Here is a 27,851-nt window from a genome sequence, read left to right as displayed (position 1 = left end):
AAAATGTTTTAACACCGTGTTTGAAAATGTACACTGTAAAATAAAGTTTGCAAAAAATAAATGCTTAAACTTACTTCCCTAACAGGTTCAATTAGCACCGTGTGTCTAGAATCTTCTTTAACAGCACTGGCTTCCTTAAACCACGTGCAAGAAGGTGCAAATTTACTTAATACTTTACATTCAACAATCACAGTCTTCTTTTTAACTATCTTAATGATCTTTGGTTTTTCTTTTATAACTGGAATGACTGTAAACAAAAGCAATAACAATGTTTAATGATTTTTATTAAAAAATAATAATAATAATAATATAAAATATAAAAACATACTTTCAATATTGAGCGTTAGATTAGCATTGAGCTCTCCAAGTTCATTTTTGATATTGCATTTATACAATCCGGAGTCTTCCATACCAGGGTCTACGAGTTCCAAAATGATCGTGTATATATCTTCTTTGACTTCGACCCTGGTCTTTATTTTCGACGAGTCCCTGATTTCTTTACCCTCGTGGTACCATATGATCGTTGGTCTTGGGCTAGCTTTTACTTTACATCCCATTATTACGAGTTTACCGTTTTCTTTAGACTGAATGGTAGGTTTCTCAACAAATGTTGGCCCCTCACCTTCAGGTTCTGGTTCAGCCTCAATATTTAAGTTGAGGTTAGCATTGCTTTCACCAAATTCATTTTGGACGTGACAGCGATAAGCGCCACCATCTGCTGCCGTCGGATTAGATAGAAGCAATACCAACTCGTAAACATCCTCGCTTATTACAGATGATTTAATTTGAATTTTGCTGCTAGCCTTGATAACGGTCGTGCCTCGGTACCACGTAACTTCAGCCGCCGGCTTGGCTTTGCAGACACAACGCATCGTAATGAGTGTGCCATCTTCATTGGGAATGATTCGTGGTTTTTCTATAAATGATGGTGCAAAACCGTTTTCGTCATCCCCACCTAAATAATGAAAGAGAATGAATATCGACTTACTTACCGTCGCTAATGAGTTACATGCAGCTCAAAAGCTTCAAGCTTGTCATGCATTGCTACTGTATGCGTACTTTATTTATTATTTAATTTCGTTTTATGTCAACCTCTTATTACCTTGGAAGTTTAGAGCAATATTGGCGTTGCTCTCACCAAACACATTGAAAGCGTTACATCTATAATTTCCACCGTCTTCCTTAGTAGGACCTAAAATTTCTAAGGTAAGGTTAAATTGATCCTTTCCGATGGCTTTTCTAGACATCTTCATTTTAGTACCGTCCCTAATTTCTTTATCACCGTGATACCATGTAATATCTGGTACGGGATATGCTTCAAGAATACATTCCATTATTAAAATATCCCCTTCCTGTCTAATTGTAGGCTTTTTTGGAAATCTAGGTGCTTTGCCATCTGGGATTCTGTTCAAGAGAGATAAAAATTCTTAAAAAAGATCCCAATACTTATTTTTCTTAGTAACAAAGTTTTATAGTAAATAACGCTTACTTTGGTTTATCCCCACCCTGGAAATTTAAGTTTATTTTAGCTACGCCTTCACCGTGTTTATTTTTAGCCACAGCCCTGTATTCTCCCTTGTCTGAATTTTCTACGCCTACAATTTCTAGTCGCGCCATATGATATAATGTTTGATCCTCTTCTAATGATATTTTGTATCGACTGCTTTCTTTTATTAATTTCTTTCCATGGTACCTGTTTATACGTCCTTACGTTAGTTTCAAATAAAAGGACATATATTTATTTTTAATTATTTTCTATGAAAATGTCCTTACCATGTAATGGTTGGTTTCGGTTTGCCAACACATCGACATTCGAAAGTGATTTTGGTACCATCTTCCGATTGCCTGATGACAGGTCTCTCCGTAAATGTCGGTTTGATAAAGTCTTCAGGCACGGGCGCTTCGTCGCCTATGTCAGTGTTTATATTAGTTAAACCTAACTTTCGTTATAAATTTTCACGAAGATTTGCAGCTTTATCATTAAAACTGATTTGTAATATATTTAAGATGTTTTCTTATGACTCGTGTATGTATTAATAACATCGCCAGGTATATAAGAGTTAATCGAGGGATAGAGTATAGTTAAGATTATCGAATAGATACATATATAAATTCGGATTGTTTTAAACTATCTTTAATCTAAAATATCTTGAAATCAGTACGCATTACAGTGGCTTTTGTTACAAATATTCATATCGTACTAGTGCGTACGCTAAAGCAAAGAACTTTAAAACATTTAACACAATGTAATGTGCTTAGGGGTAAGAGGTTAGTAAAGCAATCAGCGAGACATATACTAAATGAGATTCAAAATACATAAAAATAATAATTTTATTAGTGAAATGAAAAAAAATACATAAATGTTTAAGTGCTTTTGAGTGTGTGTATTTAAAAAATATATAAATAAAAGTATTTTTATATACTTCTATATCACTATATATTTTGTGTTAAAAATTTGTCTTTCAGAGAAAACATCTTAAAATATAAGCTGAAAGATAAAATCGAGTGTATTTTTAACTCGAGAAATTAGTTGATGAAAATATAAGCTATGCTGCAAATTCTACGTTTGAAATAATGAGTATTCATTATGACATTTACTGGATTAGAACCACACAAATACAAAGAAGCAAAACGCCGTAAGCAAAATTGATATGATTCTTGAAATTTGACGGCTAATTTAGAAAATTGAAAATTTGTTTGTGTGTGTGTGATGTGTGTGTATTTTAAACTGTTACTCTACAATAGAGTGCGAAGTACAACAATGTAATGATCATGCGTTACGTGTTTTTTTATGTTTTTTTAATATTTTATGAACATGTATTTAAGACCATTTATTTAAAATATTGCAGTTATATGCTTTATTTCTTTGTATCATATACATATCTTGGCTGTATATTGTTGATTTCTTTTTTTTTTTTAATTGAGAATTATTATTTATGAATAATTCAGAATAAATTTTATACAGCGACTTGTATTGTCTTTTAATCACTTTATTTAGATTTTATTTACTTTATAGTTTTACTAATCGCTAAATGCTATTTATTAGACTCACTGTCGAAGTTTAAGCTGATCGTCGCATTACTCTCTCCAAGTTCGTTCTTGGCCGTCACGCGGTACTTGCCAGCGTCTTCCACAGTAACGTTGTTGATTTCCAATGATGCGTAATATGATTTGCCGTCTTTGCTCACTGTTAACTGTAAGAAAACATAATAACAATATTAATATATCTTGGTAAGTTTTCTAAATGTTGATAGAATTATTATCTTCATATGTTGTTATGAGATATTAGAACTTAACTTCCTACACAGTATTATTAACTATAAGATAACCAATCCAGAATGAATCGACGGAATACTGATATCGGTTCCGTCTAGGGCACACAAAAGTACTCACTCCCACAAAATATTTCATACTCCTTGCGTAGTCTCAAACTGGTTAACAGGCTCCCTTAGTACGGTTGTGTAATAAATATATTAATATCGTTATATCAATTCCAGGCATTGACATTTTTTTATGACTCTCCCTCAATCTTTAGAAATAAGTTAATTATTATAAAATGCATGATTATTTTTAATTAATACTTTTAACAATTTTAACAATTTCAATTATGATATCGCCAATTGTTTTTTTTTATTATAACAATGACATTAATTTATAATTTAATTTTGAATTTTTTTAAATGGTGTTTTTTTGTTATTTTTAATTTTAAATTGATTAGACTGAATCTATGAAAGTGCTATGTACACTTGTAATTGGCATGCATATTAGATATACTATTATTGTTTTATAAATTATTTTTTTCAATGCTTTATATGTATGTTGTAAGTGTGCTTTTACAAAGAAATAAATAAAATAATTTGAATTTCTGAAAAATCGAATGAGCTTCTTTGTTTTTAAAAATCTGTTTATTCCAGTATACATAAATCGAAATTCATCTCTTGTACTTTGGAATAAGATAATTTCAGACGAACTAACTCATTTAACAATGTTTATTTGTTAACATCAACTAGTCAGTTCATTATCGAATCTTAATGTTTGTGGTGTCGTAAAAATATTTCGTCGAAACTTCTAGAATTTTTTGAATACGAGGCGTTGTTTTTAATTAACATTTATCTTTGAAATAACGTAACAAATATAAATGATTATGATTTGGGTGGGAAGTATACTACAATATCATAAACAAATTGAAAATTAATGTGCCTAAAATGAATTTAGGTCACTTCATCGGCTAAGTCCTTACTGTCAAACAAACAATATGGGTCAAGGTCACCATTATTATTGTACTGTTGTTCATCTCAATGTTTGTTTGTTCTTTATTTGAATATCTATTTACTTATCAATAATCCTTGATTTCTCTGTTAATGTTAGGTAATGAATTAAGAAATTTAAATTTCGAAAATATTATATATGTGAATTATGAACTAATTAATTATAATATAATTAAGATTTTTACTAAAGGTTATCGAATTTCCTCCTGTATCTTTCCTAAGCTTACCTTGTGTCTTGGTCCTGGGGAGACCTCCCCTGTGTTGTGGAACCAGGTAACACTGGGCACCGGCTCGGCCTCGATACGGCACTCGAATATAAGTCGCTTGCCATCGTCCTCTTGTCGAATGGCTGGCTTGCGCGCGAACGTTGGCGCTTTACCGTCTACTTGTCTGTAAAATTATTTACATCATTTAGAACTTGATTAACTTGCTTATATATGCCTTGTGATAAGATAAGTAACTTGATTTTGTTCAGCTAGCTATTATAGGTAAGCGTTCTTCCTAAAAATATTAAATAACGTATTTAAAAAAAAATATAAGTACTTACTTCTGTTTGTCTTCGTCAGCGGCTGAAAATGAAAATATTTTATTTAGTTATATAACAAATATATACTTATATAATAGGAGCTAAATAGCATGTGAATCTTATCCGAAGATTATGTTGTAAACACATCTTGTAAGTTTTGATTTTAATGTGTTTAGTTTTTGCCTATAATTCGTCAGCGGTCAACTAAATGTAGTGAGGAACGTGCATGTGTTGTATGACATTCTATCACATTTTTTTTTATAGAATAGAAAGGTGGACGAGCATATGGGCCACCTGATGCGAAGTGGTTACCAAACGCCCTTAGACAAGCATGGCATGGCATGGCATTGTAAGAAATGTCAACCATCGCTTATAGCTAATGTGCCACCAACCTTAGGAACTAAGATTTTATGTCCCATGTGCCTGTAATTACACTGGCTCACTCACCCTTCAAACCGGAACACAACAATATCAAGTATTGCTGTTTTGCGGTAGAATATCTAATGAATGGGTGGTACCTACCCAGACGAGCTTGCACAAAGCCCTTCCAACAGTAGTATATATATAGTACATGTGTATCTAATCTACATTGGGTCAGTATGGTGAACTAAGTTCAAGAGTAGAGGAGGCCATTGTCTAGCAATGGGGCATTTATTGTTACTTATTTTTATCCCGTAATATTTAGCATTTGGACATCGTTTTTTTATAGGTAAGCGGACGAGCGACAGGACCACCTGATGGTAAGTGGTCACCACCGCCTATAGACATTGGTGAGGTAAGAAATAATAACTATTCCTTAGATCGTCAATGTACCACCAACCTTGGGAAATGAGTTGTTATGTCCCTTTTGCCTGTAGTTACACAGCTTTCCGGCAGAATATCTAATGAGTGGGCCTACCCAGACAGGCGCAAACCCCTACCGCCAGGTAAATTTAGTAAAAAGATTTCTACGTATTTATATAAAAATGATTTACTACGTTATGTTTATATATATCAGATTCAAGAAATAGTACTGTAACAGCTTGTTCGTTTGAAAGTTTACTTTGAATAACATCAAACAGATATAAACATTTGAAATCGCAATGGAAATGATCTCAGAATATTGCTAGGTGCTTGGTATTTCCATCGTCCTCTGAATGTACTATATCTTACTGGTGCTGATTTAAAATGTATACGGCTTTTATAAATGTTCTTTAGGAGGTGAATTATTAAACATTGCTTTGTATTCTTCCTTCGAATGTCAAATTAATGATGACAGAAAGAGATAAAAAGCGTTCATAAGTGACGATATTGTTGCAAATGTACATCAGAGCTTTTCTGTATGAACTGACTTCGTGTTGCATTCGTGAAATGATGAACGCTGTTTAATGGTAATACGCTATTTTAATGTCATCATGTGTATCATCATTTAAATATTATAATTATTATAATCAATCTAATATAATTTTCTGACATTTCTAGATCGAGTTTTGGAATCTGTTTCGAATTTGTTGTTCTATATTTAAAATAGAAATTAATTACGTTGATTTCAGTAATTAACTGAAATGAGTTACAGCGATTATATAAACAAGTGTGGCAAATTTTGTACACTAGTATATTATAAATAACCCCAAAAAGCTTGTTTTAGGCTTATAATTTATTACAAGTGACTCAAGCCTAAGATTTCAAAAAAGAAAGTGTGCTGGAATTGTTTACCTGGATTAAAATTGTTATTTTTTTCTTATAATGCTTAATCGAATTCGCGTTAATCATAATATTGTAAAATTACTATTGAAAGTGATTATAACCTACGGTACTTGCTTGCCGTAATCGTATCTGGGGCCTTCTTATAATGGATCGTGTATCAGAATAAACAAATATTTTGTTGGAATATGTTGTTATGAGCACCATTGAATAGTTATTTAACAAGATTAATTTTTTTGTAAATAACTGATTCTGAATGTAGAGTATACCAAGAAAAAGCGGTTAGAATTTTATAGTTACTCGGTTTCATAAAACAGGATATGACACGTAGTAACACGTAATGTATGATAATTTATTAAATATTATTTTCATTATCGTTTTAAGATAGAAGTCAGCCACATTAATAACTATCGCAAAGAAGTTGGATAATAAAAATATCTTTATTATTTGTTTATTTTTTAATAAAAAGTGAGTAAGTGTATATTAACATAATTTATTCAAAGCAAAAGTGAATAATGATATTGGAATTATATCAATAAGATAATTATTCTCGACGATACTGTCTCAAGTTATCGTCACAAGCATGTCATCGTATTTAGATACATCTTGCCAATGAGTTCGGCTACGATCAGCGCGCAGCGGTAAATTTTTTCTTAATATATTTTTGTGTGTGACTAATGGTATTATTTTTATATTTTTATTGACACCAGTGTTGAGTTACGTTATGTGTCTTACAAAATAAATATATTATGTTATGATATATAAATAGCTTTTAACAATACGCTTGTATAGTATTCTTGGAATTTTAAAAGCTATATGTTTTTCTATGTATAGGTATGTGAATGTCAATTAGATTTAGATTATATTATTTCTGTACTCGTTTGTATGTAACGTGCATTGAACTCAATTATAAGATTTGATCCACACAAACTTGTCTAACAAGTAAAGTAAATAATAAGGTAAGTAGTGATTTAGGAGATAGCTACTAGAGCATCTAGATAACAGACAGTCAGGTTCAGATAAGAGTTTTGAGATAAGTTAATTGAAAATAATTACAATATATATATTTATATACATATGATATACAGTAACAGTAACAGCCTGTTAATGTCCCACTGCTGAGCTAAGGCCTCCTCTCCCTTTTGAGGAGAAGGTTTGGAGCTTATTCCACCACGCTGCTCCAATGCGGGTTGGTAGAATACACATGTGGCAGAATTTCAATGAAATTAGACACATGCAGGTTTCCTCACGATGTTTTCCTTCACCGTTAAGCACGAGATGAATTATAAACACAAATTAAGCACATGAAAATTCACTGGTGCTTGCCCGGGTTTGAACCCACGATCATCGGTTAAGATTCATGCGTTCTTACCACTAGGCCATCTCGGCTATACTAAAATATATATAATATAATATACTAAAATATATATAATATAATATACTAAAATATATATAATATAATATACTTTTACTAGGTGTTTCACTTTGTGCAAGCTAGTCTGGGTAGGTACATTTATTGTTGCCAAGGTTGGTAGCACATTGGCGATGTAAGAGACTGTTAATATTTCTTACACTTCCAATGTCTATAGGCGGAGGTGACAGCTTACATCAGGTGACCCCTTAGCCTATCCGCCTACTTATTTTATAAAATAAATCCTATTAAAAACAGAGAATCGAACTCAAAACACCTCAATAATTGTTGTTTAAAACACCTCCTCTTATCCAACGGAGTTGAAATACATGCATTTTTGATAAGTATGACCTGATTCTACATTCAGGGTTATCTCGAGACTCCTCAACGGCCACAGACACGAAATTTTATATTCAATGAAAAAATTAGATTGTAATTAAATATAATAATATTTATAAATAATATAATGTATTATAATCAGTGCCGGATTAATTAAGCAATAGTAGCAATTGCTACGGGCCCCGTGCAAAAGGAGGATATTAAAAGTCATTCATCTTTGCCTGAGCAAAATATTAGGTCCAATTAGCGTTTTGTCGTACTGACCACTTTGATCTGAAATATCTCCTCTTTGTTTAAGAATTCCAAATTCAAATTTATAAATTAATTTAGGTGGCACATTTGAGTTTTGAAAACAGTCATTCATATGTTTTCTTCATTATTTTTTTCTTTGGCGTCGCTTATAACCGCACAATGGAAAACATGAAATATCAGTATATTTACGAATACGAGTTCTACCGTGGCATCAGTGCTGCAGAAACAGCTCGAAGGATTAATGATGTGTACGACGCTGGTGTCGCAAAAGAAAATACCACCGTATTTTTGGTTTCAACGTTTGCGTTCTGGAAATTTCGTCCTTCAGAACCAACCCCGTAGACGGCCGGAGACCAAAGTGGAAAATGAAGAATTAAAGGCTATTGTGGAAGCGGATCCATCACAAAGCACTTCAGAGATAGCTGCAGGCTTCGGGATAAGTGATAAAACTGTATTAATCCACTTGAAGCAAATTGGGAAAGTAAAAAAAATTGAACGATGGGTACCTCATGAATTGAGTGAATCGAACTTGCAAACACGCGTCGACTGCTGTGTTACTTTGCTCAAACGACACAATAATGAAGGGATTTTCAATCGAATCATTACTTGTGATGAAAAGTGGATAACTGTGCTATAATCGGAAGCGCTCGTCGCAATGGCTGAACCCTGGAGACCCAGCCAAATCCTGCCCTAAACGAAAATTGACGCAGAAAAAATTACTTGTGAATGTTTGGTGGACTAGCGCCGGTGTCGTTCATTACAGCTTTCTAAAATCTCGCCAAACGATTACGGAAGATATCTATTGTCAGCAACTGCAAATCATGAAGGAAGATCTAGCTGCTAAACAACCGAGATTGGTCAATAGCTATAGGCCACTGCTGCTTCATGACAACACAATACCACACACTGCACAACAAACAACCACTAAGTTAGATGAGCTACAATTGTAATATCTGCGACATCCACCGTACTCCCCGGACCTTGCTCTAACAGATTACCGTTTTTTCCGGAATTTGGACAACTTCTTACAAGGAAAAAAATTCAACTTCGATGGGGCAGTCCAAACCGCCTTCAAAGAGTTAATTGATTCTCGCCCCCATGGTTTTTTTAGTAAAGGGATCAATGAACTACCTATGAGATAGCAAAAGTGCATAGATAACAACGGTGCATACTTTGATTAATTAAATATATTTTACAAAAAAATATTGACTTTATATTCCTCCCGTTCAAAACGCCTATTTCATATGTCCTGATATTTTGAGTAAAACTTATTAAGACGCGCTATATTGAATTTACTTGCTATCACAAAAACGTAAAACCGAAACGTTACACTTTCCCACTGTAATATTGACAGGTTGGTCGTCAGGACAATAAGTAATGACGGCTGACAATTGCACTATATTACAGACAGCATGGTCGTCAGAACATCATTATATTGACAGCTGTTATTTGAACTGTAATATTGACAGACTGGTCGTCCGGAGAACATCATTATATTGACGGCTGACATTTGAACTGTAATATTGACAGACTGGTCGCCTGAAGACATCATTATATTGAAAGCTGTTATTTTCACTGTAATATTGACAGACTTGTCGTCTGGAGGACGTCATTATATTGATAATTGTCATTTGCACTGTAATACAGGCAGACTGGTCGTCAACTGACAAATTAATCAACCAAATGCAAATGAATTATTAAGATTTCAAAGCATTCATTGCTTTGGTGGTGCGGACGAACTAATGATCTATTCTGTCTATTGAAAGATTGAACTTAAGAACCCATAGCAGATCAAGGGCCAGTCGAAAGATTTTTCTACGGGACCCGCGCTTGGTTATTCCCGCACTGATTATAATTATTGTAGGATAACACAATAAACTATAGCGCCAATACAGACGTACAATTGTGACTAGTGACTGATTTTTCAGCGCAATACTAAAACTACAAGACACAGAAAGTTAGATTCTGGAGAAGATCTTGTTAATTTAAAAGCGCACAAACAATCACTTTGTTTTTTATTACATTTTGAATTTCATCCAATTGATCCGTTCAAAAAGTTTTCGAAGCTAGACTTATGTGTCGCACGTAAAATGAACAACAATACATATGTATAGTAGTCGAGGGCGAAGCCTCAAAGATTATTATTAGTAAAGTAATGATACTCACGGCTAAAGTTAAGGTTGATGGAGGCGGCCACCTCACCCATCTTATTTTTAGCCTTAACTTTGTAAAGCCCCGCATCTGTCTCGATCACGTCGTCCAGCTCCAGCACCACCAAAAACTTGTTGTTGGCGATGCTCTGGATCCTGAGAAAGTTTATTTAGTTTAAATAAAATAATATACAACATAAAAAAATACTCCTTAGCATAAATTTGAAATAAATCCTTCGGAAGCACATAATTTAGCTAACAATAACTTAAGCTATGTAAGAAAATAAATAAAATAATATATTCTCTATATTATAATGCACAAGTGCTAAATCTACATACTTATTAATTAGAGCCGTTTCAGACGTGTCAAACGAACAGGTTTTGACTTAGTAAAATATTTCACCCTTTGATATGATATATTCATATTAATAGAGTGCAAGTCTTCTAACTGAATAAAATATATTTTTCATAATTATATTTAGGGCTTATGTATTAATTTAAAAGCATAATACTTCAATGCTTTATTTCACTAATTTTCTAATTCATTAAATAACTAGTGTCCCTATTTAATGTTAAAAAGCTGAACCGAACAAACGTTGCAAATATTCGTCTGTTATTCCAAAATATGGGTTTGTTCCGTTGGCAGTTGAAACGCATGGAACATGGAGTAATAGTGCGAAATCATTAATTAAAAATATAACACTGCCTTATTGCTTCTATTATGACAGGGCTGGTTCATTTTTTGCCCAGAGGATCGGCATTGCATGCGGAGAAATGCTAATAACATTCTTGACACAATTCCACGTGGTCACGATATGGTACAGTTCCTATTTTATAATATAAATAATTCTTATATAAATAAAAAAAGTTAAAAATAATAATTATATATTATGTAGAATAATAACTATAAGTAGATAACTTATAATGTAAGCCAAGGAAACTGTGGAAAATGTCATGGTTTGAAGCTCAGATCTTACAATCTGTTTATCGAGCGTTAGTAATCGACTAAAGAGGAAAAATATAGGAGAAAACTTTTAATGTTTCTAATGGATTTTAATTAAGACTATCAGTCTACGAGCTCGATGGTTTCAATTTCAAATCAGAGAAGGACTTAAACTACAAACTACGGCTTCGTTTTAAGATATATAATAAACAACATATGACAAAATTGAAATATGAATCGGTGCCAAAAAAATGTTCTGACGAATTATCCTCAAAATAAAATATAGCGCTAATACAGACGTTACCTTGTGACTAGATTGATTTATTTTTCAGCGCAATACTAAAACTACAAGACACAGAGAGTTGGATTCTGGAGAAGATCTTGTTAATTTAAAAGCGCACAAACAATCACTTTGTTTTTTTATTTATTTTGGTTGCTGCGCTCCTCTATCATTTTGAATTTATAATATTATTAAAATAATCTGGGTTAAATAACAAAAGTCTACTTACGAACGGTTCGATTTAAAAAAAAAAATATTATTACGCCTTTTGTTGGGATCGTCAATGATATATCCTTAAGATTGGTCGTAATCGTACCTGTGCGAAAATCGATATTCGCGATAACACACTTGTCTTCGAACTGTGACAGCGTCTCGTTTGAATAGTTAAATATTACCAATCGGTATTAAGCAATACGTAACCTAGTATAAATATTTGTTTATATTTTTATTTCATTATTGAGACGGTCTCTTCCAAAGACGCATTAGTCGAGCAGTGAATATACGACATGGTTATTCACAAGACTTAGTTTTTTTTCAATTTAGGCACACAACTTTGATCCTTTGACTAATATAAAAAAAAAATAGATAAATTAGGACTTTTTAAAATTTGCACCACCTGCAGTGAACTAATAAAATTATATTAATTTTAAAAATTGTAGTAGCAATTAACTTAGTCCTCGATTTCAATTATTTTTATTAGCCATCTTGCCATAGTATATGACAGTCACGTCAAGGCCAGCAGTGCGAAAAACTAGCCGCATTTTCATAATTCGTCACAATTGTGTCTGAAAGGGCTGTTAAAATGCAAGGACGCTTTTAAATAATAAAATCACCGTGTCTTATTATACAATACCATTTATATCCATCCATATGATATTGGTGATTTTTTTCAATTCCATAACGGAATCGACAAATCAGAAACATGCACAATTTGGTTGCGATACTCAACATACATTTTCTCCAAATACACGAATTTTAATAATGATATTAACATACATAGTACTAAAAACTCGTAGTCTAAACAGTCGCATTATTTGTACAATTACTTAATGATACGAATATATCGATTCACATTTGTCCTTTTTATTTGTATCGAGACGGTCGGCCGTGCCAAATGTGTCAACTTTCGATTGTCTTGGCTTATATTAGTATCAAAAGGAACATTAAGAGGAAATCGTGAATCGGTCAGGCGACCGTGTCGTTGACCCTAATGCTATACATTAATTGATCTACGTTCTAAAAAAGAAAACTAAAGGTGTTTTGGTTTGTTACGAAAATACAATAGTCCCAACCTGTTTAGTTGTTCAACACTTTGTGTTTGTTTAAGCTTATCTTTACACACCGTCAACAATACAATTTTATAAATAAACATTTTTATACTTAAACTATAAATGTCTTCCGTTAATTTTTTTTTTTTATAATTATTTTGTAGATAGAACAACGCATCATGATAAAAGACATTACACATTTAAATAATTTCTTATGTCATTTAGAATTATTTGTATTTAAAAAACTTTAATAAATTATTATTATATTTATTAAATTAGGATATTTATTTTTCTTTCTTTTTTGTTCAGATTTTGAGATTATTGTACTTATTTACAATGTATCTACAACTCTCATAACAGTGGCTACTCAATCAAATTATCTATATATCTTATTTTATAAATACATATCATTAAATGCGTTATTATTCAATACCGAAGAAAAAAAAATTACAACTTACTTAAATTGTGTCCTAATATCCTCTTTGAGCAGTTCATCACTGCGATACCAGCTGATCTCTGGCTTCGGCGAAGCCAGAAGTTGGCACTCGAAGATGAGCTTGTTGCCATCGTCCTCTTGACGCAGCTGCGGCTTCTGGGTGAAGCTCGGGGCAAAATCGTCGGTCACCCCCATATTGCTAGGTGTTTGTCATCACTGGGTAAGAATTGACGCTTCTGCTTCGGAAAACAGATGAGTTAGGGACCTGGTGGACAAGATAATGGTATTATAAGCATTTGTTGATAAAGAATTAAGCATTTTCGGAGCATTTAAGAACCACCGAACAGATTTGTTGAAATTTGGTACTAAGCAAGCTCGAACTCCAAGAAAGTACATAAGTTACTTTTTAATACCTAATAGCTGATAATACCTCTCCTCCCCTACCCCTAACACACGGCCAAAAACTAGCGTAGATATCATTAAACCTATCACCTTCTGTATGTAAACCTTTTGTATTTTTTCTATTTAAAGATACTTGATTTTTTAATGATTAATAATGTATAAAATAATTTATTTATTTATTTATTTGGGAAACAAACAATTTTAAAAACACTGTAATATAAAACAAAAATAACAAAAATCACAAATCAATCAAGTTTCCACTTAAAGCTAATACACAAAAAAAAAAAAAATAACAAATTGAATTGAATTAATAATATTTCAAAAATAATATCAACATATTTGATAGGAACGCGCATTAGACTAAATTAGTAGAGATGATAAAATGGAATTATTATTAATATGTAGCAGTTTTATGCTGTATACTGATACGCTGATACGGCGATTATAAAACAGTATTGTAATCACATCAACTTTGTGATGATAGAATCACTAGACTTTCCGATACATGTCTAGTGTATATTCCTTGATAAACAACTGACACTTCGAGTTGACATCGATATCGCCTTGACTCAAGATGTCATCTAAGATACATCTATAATTAACAAATTAGGGTGTTAATGAGGTTAGGTACCGTATGTTCTTTTCTGCACCCGTAACAATGTGAAACTTTCATAATGATCGGTTGATTAGTTAAGACGTGAAAACGTAACAAACAAATTCACTATCGCATTAATAATATTAGAAAGGATAATATAAAGCTGAAGAGTTAATTTTCTCACGATTTCTGGAACTACAGGACCGACTGAAAAAATGCGTTAGATTCATTTGCTTTACAATATGTTATGAGCCATGTGTGCGCAGCGATAACACGTAACGCGATCGAAAACGCGGCGTAACTATCATAACTAGCGGAGTAACAGCGAAAATTTTGTGAATAGACATTCGATAATACCCCAAAGATTGGACGAATTCTTATGAAATTTGATATACAAAGGTATACTCTGCTTTGTCGACAAATAAGAAGTAATTTTTTATGGAGTTGTTTTTTTCTGCTACTTATGTTCAGTTACAGTCACATTGACTGTATTTTTAAAAATAATTTAATCAATCTTTATATTTTCATAACAATATAGCGAATTGGTAGATTATCTTAAACATCTTCATTATTTACGATAAGTCTTTTATACACTGTTTTTTGTTTTTAAGATAATTCCAAAGACCACCGATTGCGTTAAAAATAATATCAATTATTGAATTTGCCAAAAATTTTCTACTGTTTATTTATTTGTGTATCTATTTATTTTTATTGATTTATTTTGAACAATTAATACATATCATAAGCAATATACGATAGTAAATACAATAACATTAAACTGTATTGTAGCTACTAAAGATTTTAATTTTAATATTAAAATTCTTATAAAATGTTTTATAGTCCTTGTAAAATGCTGTCTGAAATCCAGACGACAATTGAGTGATTATGACTTTATCTATTAAACAATCTTTTAATGAGCCTACATAAGCATTTAATACATTACTAATACTATTAGTAAAAAGTATTAAAAATGAGTTCGCATTTTTTTTATTTAGATGACCCTGTATTCTTAATGTCAGAAAGTGATATGCGACATAATTATAACAGTAATTGAGTTCTTACAGAATAGCACTGCTGGGCGACCGAGCTTCGCTCGGCTCTCATAATTAGTTATGTTTATTTATATTAAAATTGCGTATTTTCAGGAAACACCTATATAAAAGATATATAAGAGATTAAATTAAGAAGCTAAATCTTCTCTAAATACAAAATTTGAACCAAATCGTTACAACAGTTTTCGAGATACACGAAATAAATTTATATTTATTTATTTAGTTTGTAATGAATATAAACATCTTCATAACATATACTTCTAAAATAATATTTATTTGGCATCTCTAGAATTAAAATGAAAAATTTACTTTACCAGGATAATTTGCACTTTGACCACTATTGCCAACCATGAACATAGCAATAGCAAGCATGGTAATGACTAAAACTGGTAGAAACATTATATAAATTATTGTGTAGTGATTTTAGCCATAGGGTTATTTTAAATATATAACGATGTTTGGTTGTTAAAATACAAAGACGAAAATTTAGTTACATTTATTTTATTTTAAGTAGACTTGAATAATAAAGGTCGCTGACTAAATACGATATTTGAGGCAGTACAGAAAGAGTATACGTAGAAGATAACTTTGAGAATAGAACTTACACCAACGAGCAACGTTTTAAAAATAAGATGCGCCAGCGCTTCGCAGCGTAATTACGATAATGCCTATCTTAATAATCAATTTTAATCAAAAGTAAACTCTTTTATTACCAAATGGGCAAAAGTGACACCAACCACTTATTTTACAGTTATGATAACATTAAATAAATGAGAAGAAGATTATGAGTTTGTCAATAAGAGTAGATATAAAAGGATTAAAAAAAATCGAACGAAAATGTTTACAGGGGTCAATAATCCTATATCATATATTATGTATATATTGACTTTATTTTAAATAGGAAATTTAAAAAAAACACATTATTCTCTTACTTAAAAGACGACTAAACGAATGATTTCGGTGAAAACATCGTACGCAGTGTAGCTAGGCAAGATTTATCTTAAAGCGCTGAAATGACTCATTTTCTGAGCGGTCAGCGCCATCTACCAACAAGGTGAAGTGTGAGTGTGTGGGTGTCCAGTGTTAGAATTTCAGAAGTATAAATGAAACGACGCATCTATTTCTGTAATCGTTGAAGGCCTCGGAGAACTTTTTAGTTTCTTGTAACTTCCGACGATTACCTAATGCTTATTCATTTTCTTTCATTTAATTAAATATCTAAACCAAAAACCTTATATTCGTTTATTCGTTATAGTTCAAAACTGCCTGATATAGCAATAGAAGCTTCTTTCAAAATATTACCTTTAAAATTTCTAATTAAAGTTTATTTTACCTTAAATTTAACATATTTTGATAAAATATAAATCTTTTATTTAAATAAAAGATATTTTAAATGAAAAAAAAGTAGTTAAACGTACCGTTCGTTGAACGATCAAGTAATCCAAATTCACAGATAGTCAATTCACAATCAAAACACAATCACAATTAGTCAAATAGTTAAACGACGATGTTCGAGAAATTGACAAAGATAAAGCGAAAAAAAATCGAGAAATAGGGTTGTCGCCGGCGGCGGGACGCGTCGGGTCGTTTTCGAAATCGTAACTAAACTATGAAAAGTTGGCGAACCGCCGAGGTGGTGTGGGAATTTGCGTGGGACGGTGCAGCCGGTTGGATAACGAATAGTGACGTTCCCAATGCAGAGGTGTTTTCCGTCGAAGATAGAATATGATCTAATGGATCTTAAGGGTTGGATGAAGTCGAATTCTTTCAACACTGACTGATTGTTTCAGCTAGCATAGCATCGCCGATTTTATTTTGCGGGTCATCATTATGTCTTTAAAACCAAGTTGATGATTTTTATTCCCTTAGAATAGAGATGTTAAATAGAAATTAATGTTGAGCGTTTTATGTATTTTGTTTTTTCTATCATGTGTAACTTTTAGATGTCAAAATTCAGTCAGAACTGTGTGTCTAGTGCTAGAGCAAATAACGTCATTAACTATTATTTTTATGGAATTCCGATTGTTGTCACTAGACGCCGCCTTTTTAATCCCATCATCCCAAATCATCAACGCTGCGGAATAAGTAAAAGTAAAGTAGAAGTACAAATTTTACAAAAAACATTTAGTTAAATATGTTAAAAACAAATGTTACAATAACGATGAACATAATAACTCAGAAAAGAAGAATCAGTATATACTGACAGTTAACAGTATAAAGAAACTCCTAATTAAAAAAGCTTCACTTATAACAAAAATAATTTATCAACTACCCTCAGACGATAATATTGCTGATAGGAACTTAACAAACAATATAAAACAGCTAACTTTTTGCGTCTATCTTTGTAATTATTTACATATGTAATTTATATCAATTGTCTTCATAGATAATGAATAAGTTTAAATATTTTTATAGATTTTGTCTCTAGTTAACAATTTTATTTTGGTTAGCGAGTTCATCAGCCGTTTAATAGGTCTTGTTGTGTAATTCAGTGATTGTAAATGTCAGATAGATTAACCTTTTTCTTAAATCCTATATTAGTGTAGTTAAGAAAAGAGGAATTAGTTTGATTTAAGTTATCTAATGTCTGTTGTAGATAGAAATTGAAATTGTAAGTAAACAAAAATCTAGTAATTTCTCAAATTTTTTATCGTTGTTTCAATTTGATTCAGTCTGCTTATATTATTTAAATCGCTTTTAATTTAGTAGTTAAACGAATAAAATCGGTTAGTTTGCCTTTTACATCAGAAATAAAAAATATATTATTTTGTTTAATGAACTTTCTATCTGATTGTCCTTAGCGACGATTTTTTTGTGTAAAATCGAACCTAAAGCTACTGCGCCATCTGCGTTAACCTTGTTTTTAATGTAGTTAAACAGCATTAAAAACGCTATACATATTGTATCAAAAATAATAACATAAGCTTGCGATTCTATTAAACGTGTTACTCCGTCAATAGATCATACTAATCATATATCAACACTATTTTGAAGCTAGTAAGCAGTAGCCTACTGAATACTTTTTTATTAAATAACAAGAAAAGCGAAGAAGTTCTTGAAGAAATCCTAACTTATTATCATAGACATTAGTTCTACATACTATAATGTGAAATATAATGTTGTAAATGGGAAAATAGCCCTTTATATCCGTTTTTACCTTGGCATGTCTAAACCTTCATATCGATCCCAATGAAATTTGATATTGTAATAGCCTGGGACAATTCACGGGATATGCGTAAAAGCAATTGATAGTAATTGAGAAGAATCGGTAAATTGCTGGCCAATGGTAAGTTATCTGAAGTGAAGGTTCGTGAGTATCCACATACACACAGATACAAATACGTATATGTAGTTGTATATTTGTGTGAAAATGAAGCCCATCAGATTTACGTACCTCACGATGTTTTGTTTACCATCGAGCATGAGTTGAAATAAACACACAAGTTAAACAAATGATAAAGCATTGTTTGCCAGAATTTAAACAGTGATTTTTGGTTAAGATCAATCTCTTTTCCACTATATCATCTGGGCATTTTTTAAATAATATGTATATTGAGATACATTAATTTATATTATATTGAGATACACTAATCGTCTAAGTAACAGATTGACTAAATATTTCTCTATTTATTTTTTCTGATAGTGGTTTTGCATAAATTCTACGTCCCACAAGGTCCGTGTTACTTTGACATCTTATTATAAACATTCAATTGGTGGAAAGACTGTGCAAGCACGTCTGAGTAGGTACCATATATTCGACCGCCAAAGACCGCTAAAGGGTGAATGAGCCACTTTAACTATTACGAAGGACCTAAAATGGTTCCCAAGGTTGGTGGCGCTTTGGTGGTGATGTAAGAAATAGTTAATACTTCTTAAAGCACCAATGTCTATGATGATGATGACCACTTACCATTAGGTGGCCCATTCGCTTGTCCACTTCATACTACACTTCATCACTCAAGCATATGAGTCTAGTATTATTGGCTCCATTTATCTTACTATATTTTTCAGTTTCTTCATTAATTTGCTTCTTGGCAATTCAGATAGTCAGGTGACAAATAAATTCACAGGTAAGTTGCTTTTAACTCGTCATTATTCAGTCAATGATACTTACCAAAATACATTTATGTTTAGTAAAGTGTGCTGAGACTTGAGATGCATTCGTGAGTTTGTGATTTACTTGAAAATGTATGACTGTAATAATTTAAATCTAAAGAGATCAGCGATAACCATGCGATATATGTGTATACCGCCTCAGAGATTGCTGTTTGGCAAAATTACTAGTATTGTTGTGTTATGATGAAAGCTGAGTGAGCCAGTGTAATTACAGACACAAGGGACATCTTAATTTAGAAGTTAAGTTTAGTAGTGCATTGACGACGTAAGAGGTATATCTTATGGTGCCAATGTCTACAAACGGTGGTAACAACTTACCATTAGACCCATTGGCCTGCCTACCAAAAAATAAAAATATTAAACTTGCTGATAAAGCATTTATTTATAACTATCTGAATGAAGTACAAAGTAACAAGATGGGTTAAATTTTAATGTTAGATAAGATGACCTTGAACAAACTGAATCTTAATCGTTCATTTCTTTATGTGCCATTTTATAAGCAAATTTGTATTCTTCAGTCTCATCGGTCAATATATAAATGATTAAATCAAATCCAAAATATTTCATGCGTAGGTCGTCTGTTTGTTTGTCTTGTCTACTGTTGTTTGAATTAGATTTCCTGCTGCTCTTGCTATTTGTTATTATTTATAGATTTTTAGTAAGCTTCATTGCGCAATATTCAACTATGTAAATGTTTTACGTGCACCTTTTCTACCAATACTTTAAATAATGCAAATATATAAGCTATGACAAGGACAAAACCAACAATTTATTTATCAATAGTATCTACATCTATGTTTTGATGCAATAATCACAGAAACTACGTGTTCTAAGAAATGATACAGTGACTATAAAGGTCAAAAAATAAAAAAATAAAAATTAATCTCAAATTTTCCACTAACTAATAGCTGTGCGATCTGCCACGTTAGTTCGTGAAACAAATGATCAATTACACACGTCTCGTGATTTGGCCGATACTCTAAACACGCGCTAAGTGATTAATTCGCCTGAAAATATTTTAAGATGAAATTTCTGATACCTTTTATAAGGCACGTACGCAATTATGGTGACTGACATCTTAAATTAGGAAAAGATATATCTAGAAATATTTATTATTATTCGGAGTATTAAAATGACTATTTCATTGAGAAAAATGTAAATAAAAAAAAAAGGTTTAAAGTTAAATCATGTTGCACATTTAATAAAACTAATTACGATGTTAAGCAGGAGAACCTTTTGTTAAAGAATTTCTGTTTTATATTACGAGAAGGCAGACAAGCAAAATTAAAACTTTAATTCCTTATCTTCGCCCATAGATACTGATACCAAAATAGTAAAAATAGCCACAAACTACTATTTTCATATATAGTTACTGCACACCCAAATCAAGTGGACTAAAATGTTATTCCCTTGTGCCTGTAATTACACTGGCTTACTTACCATTTACAATGGACTACTGAGTTGTATGTATTGCATAGACAAAAATCGTCTTACAGTGTCCAATATTAGAAAATTAATTAACTTGAACAATAATACATTATTAATAAAACATTAATATTTAAGCATACATATTTTAAGACTAATAGTAATTCATATAATAGAGAATACCAGACACCAAGCGTTCTTCTTCTTTTCCCTAGCTAGTTTTTATGGATTTAATCAAAGGGTTTAATGATATACAGCCTATATAGTATATCCAATCTCCATGCAGATTAATTAAGCATATCAGCTCATTCACATGTGGATAAATCCCCGTCAAATATTTTTAAATTACCTAAAATACAAACGGTATTCCAGTGAAGTACATCTTAAGCAAAGGCAATGTGTACTATGTTTTTATAGTGCGATAAATAAATAAACAATATAATTTGATTGACATTTCTGTTTCTTCTCTTTAGTTAAACATTTTACATTTGCTAAAAATTCAAAATAGTTAAATTCAAACTCTCGTTAAGGTTTTTCTTAAATAAAATCTATTTTTTATACAAGTTTTATTTTAACTATATATTCACCTTTTTACCCAGACAATTGAACTTTGACACAAAATTTTTGGTAATGGTGACGATATGTGTGTGTATTTGTGTGTGTGTATATTGCTATTTCACGGTACAATATATACAGTAATTTCTGATGTGTTTGTGTTACCTATCCAGCCAAGCTTGTACAAAGCCTTACCACCAAAGAAGTTTCCAAAAATCTGATTTTTTAAAAGTACATTTACTATTTAAGTATATATTGACTGTAAAATGACCAGTTAATTTGTGTCTACTAAGGCGTGGGTTATTTTCTCACACCTTCACATTGTTTTCGCAGTGCGTGAGCTCTTAAAATAAACAATGATAAATCTTTAAGCCAAAATATTTCAGTGAAAATTTTGTATTTACGTAAAATCTGTGAATTGGAAAAAAACATAATTGCTATAGAAAAACTTTCGTTCGTAGTCGAACATCTAAACTACTATAGTTTTCAAAGATTGTTTAACGTAGCTTTATTATTATTTATATATAAAACGTGATCAGTTTGTATAAATGTGTAAGAATTGCGATTCACGTTGAATTCGAATGGAGCAATATGCGTTAATTTTAACTATTTAAGCGAATATATATCGTACCGTGTACCGTTGACATTAATTTTATTGTTCTACGCTGCTAACACACGTGGGCCAGAATTTCATCTTATACAAGTTTATCATTAGAACTCGTGATCTACGATTAACATTCACGTGTCCTATCCACTAAGTCATCTCGATATTACTAATAATATATAAATATATAAAAACACGACGACAAAAAATGTCTTATACATACAGGTCACAACGTACAGCTCAGTTAGTACGTTTCAGATAAGCCCACGCAAAGTGGCGTTGGCGCGTGCATTGTTTGCGTCCAAATACTTCAGAAGAGCAGTATTGTTCTAAAATTATTCATGTGATTCACATTTTTGAGCTATTTATTTTTTAATTGATAACCTTTCTGGCCTTATATAGATATAAAAATGTTCATAATATTTGCATGTATTAGGTTTTGTTACAATCACAGACTATGAAAGAAAAGCTACCTCCTTCATAGTCTTCCCGACTATGAAGGAGGTAGCTTTTCTACGAATTATAGAGAGAAGGAAAGAATGTATACAATGTTAGATCTTTCTTCAGTATTATTATGAAAATCTTAAACAATTGTGCATTTTCATTTTTAAAATAGTTGCCTTGTATGTATGTATGTTTTTGATTATTTGATTTGTTTTTATCTTAGTAACTTAATCTTAGATATTTAAATATATGTATGTGGCACTGATATTTGCATTGAAATCGATATAATAAGTCACTAAATATTTTATGTTATGATACGTGACCCACGTTGGGCGCCACAAACCTTGAGGCCTTAAGTTTCTTGCATGTTTTATCAATGTCAAATTAATTGATCTTATATTTATATGTAAACATATGTTGTTTTATATATTCGAACTTTAGCTTTCTTGTAATACGTTTATATTTCCTTATTATTTCTACTTAAACGAAAATTATTTTCATTCGCTCATAAATATAATTGAAGTAAAAACATTATTAACGTATAAATATGTATCAGAAATTACGTATCATTCGATATTACGTGTAAACTCTCATGAGTTGTGATTATAACATCTTACATCAAAGAACAGATGTTTTTGATAATATGACTCATATGTATGCTTTATACGAATAATCTATCGATACATATATATCCATATTTACACCATGTTATGCCAATTTATAGGTCAAGTTCGATAAGTTTAAATGCTAACGCATCCTTATTCGTTACACTTTAGGAGATTTGGACTTTTTGAAGACATTTTGTACGTTTGTGTATATCACCATTTATGTATAGGATATGAAATAAAATAACAGCCTATGAATATACTACTGTAATTTTTTAAAACTACCTCCTTTTTGAGGAAATTGGCAAGTGACAGAAGCTGAGATGTTTTTTCACGTTGTATTCTTTCACAGAAAAATCTGTGGTGCTTGCTCGAATTTAAATGAACAATATTCGATTAAATTGCATGAACCTTCTATTGGCTTCATTTAGTTATAGCATATTATTATTAATAATAAAATCTTCAAGGGGTAACTTTGATTATTTTAAAATTGGAAAATCGTTTTCTTTCTAAGGTAAAGCTTATGAAAATCATCTCTTAAACATCTTAACTTCTTTCCTATTCGGGATTAGCCTCATCATCCCCCAAATAATTTCAAAAATTAATTAATAATACAATAATTATTAATAGAAAATTGACAATTTAAAAAACAATATTATGAAACCACGCAAATGTACAAGATAAGGTCTAGAAATTCAATTTCATCTAATCTTTTCTTCCTCTGTTATTCACATCTCAGTTGACCTCTGAAAGATAGTTGGAACCTGTGCCAAAATTCTCAAAGAAACTGCATTATTCTCTAATTGATATGTCGTGATGATAATGCACTTATTATTTATAGGAGTAGGCGTGCCAATAATCATTCTAAATAACAATTCTAACCTTAAACCATAACATATTCATTTTATTGCAAGTACTGTAACCATATCAAGGACATTACGTGACTGAGAAACCAAACGGGAATTCGAAGGTGTGCACCTCTGATTTTCATTCTTAATTCAGATTAATTTGAGCGTTGAAATAGACATCATAAAATATCATGATTTTTTTACATATGAAATTAATCGATCGATTGGATTTGCATTTAAAGATTGAAGGGATGCATGGATAATAAGTGTATTATATGGAGTTGTTATACGTACGCCTGATATATTTTACTGCTCCGTTCTTTTGGATCATAGTGTGATGCTCTATAGACCACTACCAATACCGGTCGTCTGTCTGACGTTGTACTGCCTGTGTTTATATACCAATAGTCATAGCTATCGATTGAACAGTATATAAGTTATTGTTCTACAGTGATATCTAACGGTGAGTTACAGGTTGGATATTATTCAAATATTAGTAAAAAGAAAATGTACCAACGTTCACAGTTATCGGTCAAACTGTGTTGAACTCTCTTAATCTCAAACCGATCCAACATTAATTATTATTGCTACGAAACGCAAAATAACTTGTCAAATTGGAGTGGAAGGTTCTGATATCATCACGGCCATACTAGACCATTTCGGCTCAAAATATAAGCATTTGATTTTAATTTATGCTAGACTTAATAATGCGAGTAATTTTGTATGATTGAATCATAATGCTTGGGGCGTCCTGGCAATATTAACATACTAATTAAATGGAGACAATTATTCATGGTTATTTTAAGAGCTATATAAGAATAGGATAGAATATATTTAATCGTTCTTGCCTGTGCAAAAAATAATCGATGTATTTATTTTTTGTCCGGGCATACACATCTTACAATGTCCTAAAAAAACTACTTTTTTCAAAATTAACTTTATGTACAAATATTTATAAATCTCAAAAGTAAAGTCTAAGCAAATTCTGATAAAGTCAATCAGTTATGAAAACGTGAGTGCAATTTTATTATAAAATCAGTTTTCATAATTAGATTGTATATTTCGTAACATGTCGGTTTGGCAATAAGCCAGTAAGTAGAGACACAGAGATGGTTTTTCGCATGAGTGGAAGCAGGACAGGTGATAATCTTGTGTGAAAAATATTTATGCTAAGGCCTTCTGTTGCTATGAATTCAACTATGAATAGACGGACGGACGGTTATTTCTGAGATGCGCTGTGAAGGTTAACTGAATTTCGTTTCGGAAATTTCTGGTTAGCCGTTGATTTTATCGTAAAAAAAATTACATTATTGACAGCGATATTTTAATGATTTTTTTGAAAAAATTTTGCTAACTGCACTACATGCAGATATTTATGTGAATTGTTTTCAGACAGAATTCGTTCACGGGCCGTTTATATCCGTGCAAATACCTTGGAATACCCAGAGACCTTTTGCATAGTTAGGCTATAACTATATAGAGTATTTTTTGGGTAACGCATTTGGAATCGTACTTTTTTCCTAAATAATTCTCGTCATTAATTAGTATACAAATGTTAAAGGTAAAGAAACACTTGATGAAACGCAGAATAAATGCCATTACAGAACACGTCCCCAGGTGATAAGTTGGTTTATGAACGATAAAAACTCACTGAGAGAAAAATCTAATATCTATTTAAAAATAATTACCCTATAAATCTTGCTTGGTATGATGGCAGGAATGCTAGCAGCTATTCCTTAGTGAATCGGAATTCCGATTCATAAGCCAATAACATTAGTCCACCTGCCATCAGTTGAACTAATAAAAAGGGTAATGGTATTTTTATAAGATAACAATACCCCTCGTATTGTTATCTTATAAAAATACCATAACCAACTATTTGAAAGCAATATAAGATTGCCTTTTTTTCAACAAAATATTGACACTGCTGTAATATGATTTGACGTGCCATAAATCTTGTTTGGTTATCTCAAAATAAAGGTATCTTAAAAATAATAGTTTTGTCTTATCAATCTACACTTGCTTGATCGAATGAATATTGACAGATCTACAGTTCAGTGTAACTACAGGCACGAGGGACATAACATGGAGACATGGAAACATTGGAAACATTGGTGATATAAGAAATGGTTAATATTTCTCACGGAACCAATATCTGGGTGGTGATTACCACTCATCATCAGTTGGCCCATCTGCGCATCCTCTTTTCTATATAAAAAAAGTAATAATTTAATTATTGGGACGCAGAATATAAATCGATTCATCAATAGCTTGTGTGTAAACTACTGACCGTAAGATTATAAAGCTAGAATTATGATATATAAGTATGTGGCAAGAAAAATATCTAGTGATTAATAAAAATGATAGAAAAACATTTTCTTTCGTTTAAATAGAATGAGATTCTCGTCAAAATATTTTTGTCGGCAACTGAGCCAGATCTGATAAACAATTCACCATTAGATTGTATCTCATTTCGCTTCAGTTGTCAAACAATAAATACTAATGACGCAATTAGTACAATTAAAATTATCTAAAATAACAAAGTGACTCAATGTACGTAACATTGAGAACAAGATTTTTGTGAGATTCATCATTCGAGCTGGAATATATTAATGAATTATTGCAAACAGTGTGTTTGCAATAATTCATTAATATGATTTAAGTTTATTTCTACTAGCTAACCACCGCTTATGCTTTAGTTATTTTTATAAGCAAAGCAGTACAGTGGGTTTCAAATTACAGCTAGGCTAGAGGCTTAAATTAGGCTAAAATAAAATACACATGATATAAATGACCAATAGCATTTTAAATTAGCAAATTTTTAAAACAAAATGTATAAAGTATTTCTTACGAGTTAGTACGAGAGAGTACGAGTAAGAAGGAAAAAAAAATATTATGCCGCATAATAATTTTATATTCAGTCAGTATATGTGTGAGAGGTTTTGTATTTCTGTTAATAGCTTATCGATCATTGCCTAAAATAATTAAAATAGCTTCATATTTTGGTAGAACGTAGTAGTAAAAACTTGTCTATCAATTTTTGACGATTGATAATCTTCATATCATGTTTAATATTTTGGCAGCTGATGTAAAGTAACAGCCTGTTAATGTCCCACAGCTGGGCTAAGACCTCCTTTCCTTTTGAGGAGAAGGCTTGGAGCCTATTCCTTAAGCTGATGTAATCAATAATCAATTAGCAGCATGCAAGCACACATATTTATTTTTAAAAACACTTCCGAATAAATATCGATTAGCATCCAACTTATCTCTGACAAATGACTGAATGAGTCATGATATTGGCTTAAAGCAATTGAATGTTATATACGAACAAATTTGGTTGTTGTCCAAGAATATCTATAAGTTACACACCTTATAAGTAATTCTGGCTAAGGTTCAATGTATTGATAGTTTTACTATCACTATCTTTTAGTCTATGATTTGTACTGATGTGATAAATGTCAAAGTGTGTTTGTTTTTCCTTCTATCAGGCAGCAACGGGAAAAAGGTTTGATTTATATAAAAAGCATGGGAATAAAGCCTCATGTTATGAATGATACCTGCAGAAATCATCAGATTCCAAAAAACTTGACAATCTTATATATTTCAAGTAATTAAATGCGACCTATCAACAATTGCACGTAGCTCTGTG

The 27,851-nt window shown here is 31.6% G+C and overlaps 1 protein-coding gene across 24 annotated transcripts in view; it reads right to left on the bottom strand.

The window, feature by feature from the left end:
- LOC126777812 (twitchin) overlaps nt 1-27,851 on the bottom strand; it is a 125,326-nt gene that overhangs the window by 91,246 nt on the left and 6,229 nt on the right. For 21 of the 24 annotated variants that reach the window (XM_050500970.1, XM_050500971.1, XM_050500950.1 and 18 more), the window contains exons 1-11: nt 17,024-17,202; nt 13,579-13,821; nt 10,646-10,785; nt 4,816-4,837; nt 4,496-4,658; nt 3,053-3,194; nt 1,774-1,909; nt 1,490-1,693; nt 1,103-1,404; nt 329-955; nt 75-247 (exon numbers count right to left, since the gene is read on the bottom strand). In XM_050500970.1, coding sequence (XP_050356927.1) covers nt 75-247; nt 329-955; nt 1,103-1,404; nt 1,490-1,693; nt 1,774-1,909; nt 3,053-3,194; nt 4,496-4,658; nt 4,816-4,837; nt 10,646-10,785; nt 13,579-13,751 — 2,082 coding nt within the window. In that variant the 5' untranslated portion in view covers nt 13,752-13,821; nt 17,024-17,202. Of the gene's footprint in view, nt 1-74; nt 248-328; nt 956-1,102; nt 1,405-1,489; nt 1,694-1,773; nt 1,910-3,052; nt 3,195-4,495; nt 4,659-4,815; nt 4,838-10,645; nt 10,786-13,578; nt 13,822-17,023; nt 17,203-27,851 lie in introns of those variants that run through there. The other 3 variants (XM_050500967.1, XM_050500974.1, XM_050500951.1) reach the window with 2 other exon arrangements.

Source organism: Nymphalis io, chromosome 24 (genome assembly GCF_905147045.1).
Source record: "Nymphalis io chromosome 24, ilAglIoxx1.1, whole genome shotgun sequence".
In the NCBI taxonomy this organism is placed as follows: Eukaryota; Metazoa; Arthropoda; class Insecta; order Lepidoptera; family Nymphalidae; genus Nymphalis; species Nymphalis io.
The sequence above is the reverse complement of the archived record's forward strand: the minus strand, read 5'-3'. Positions and strand labels throughout refer to the sequence as shown.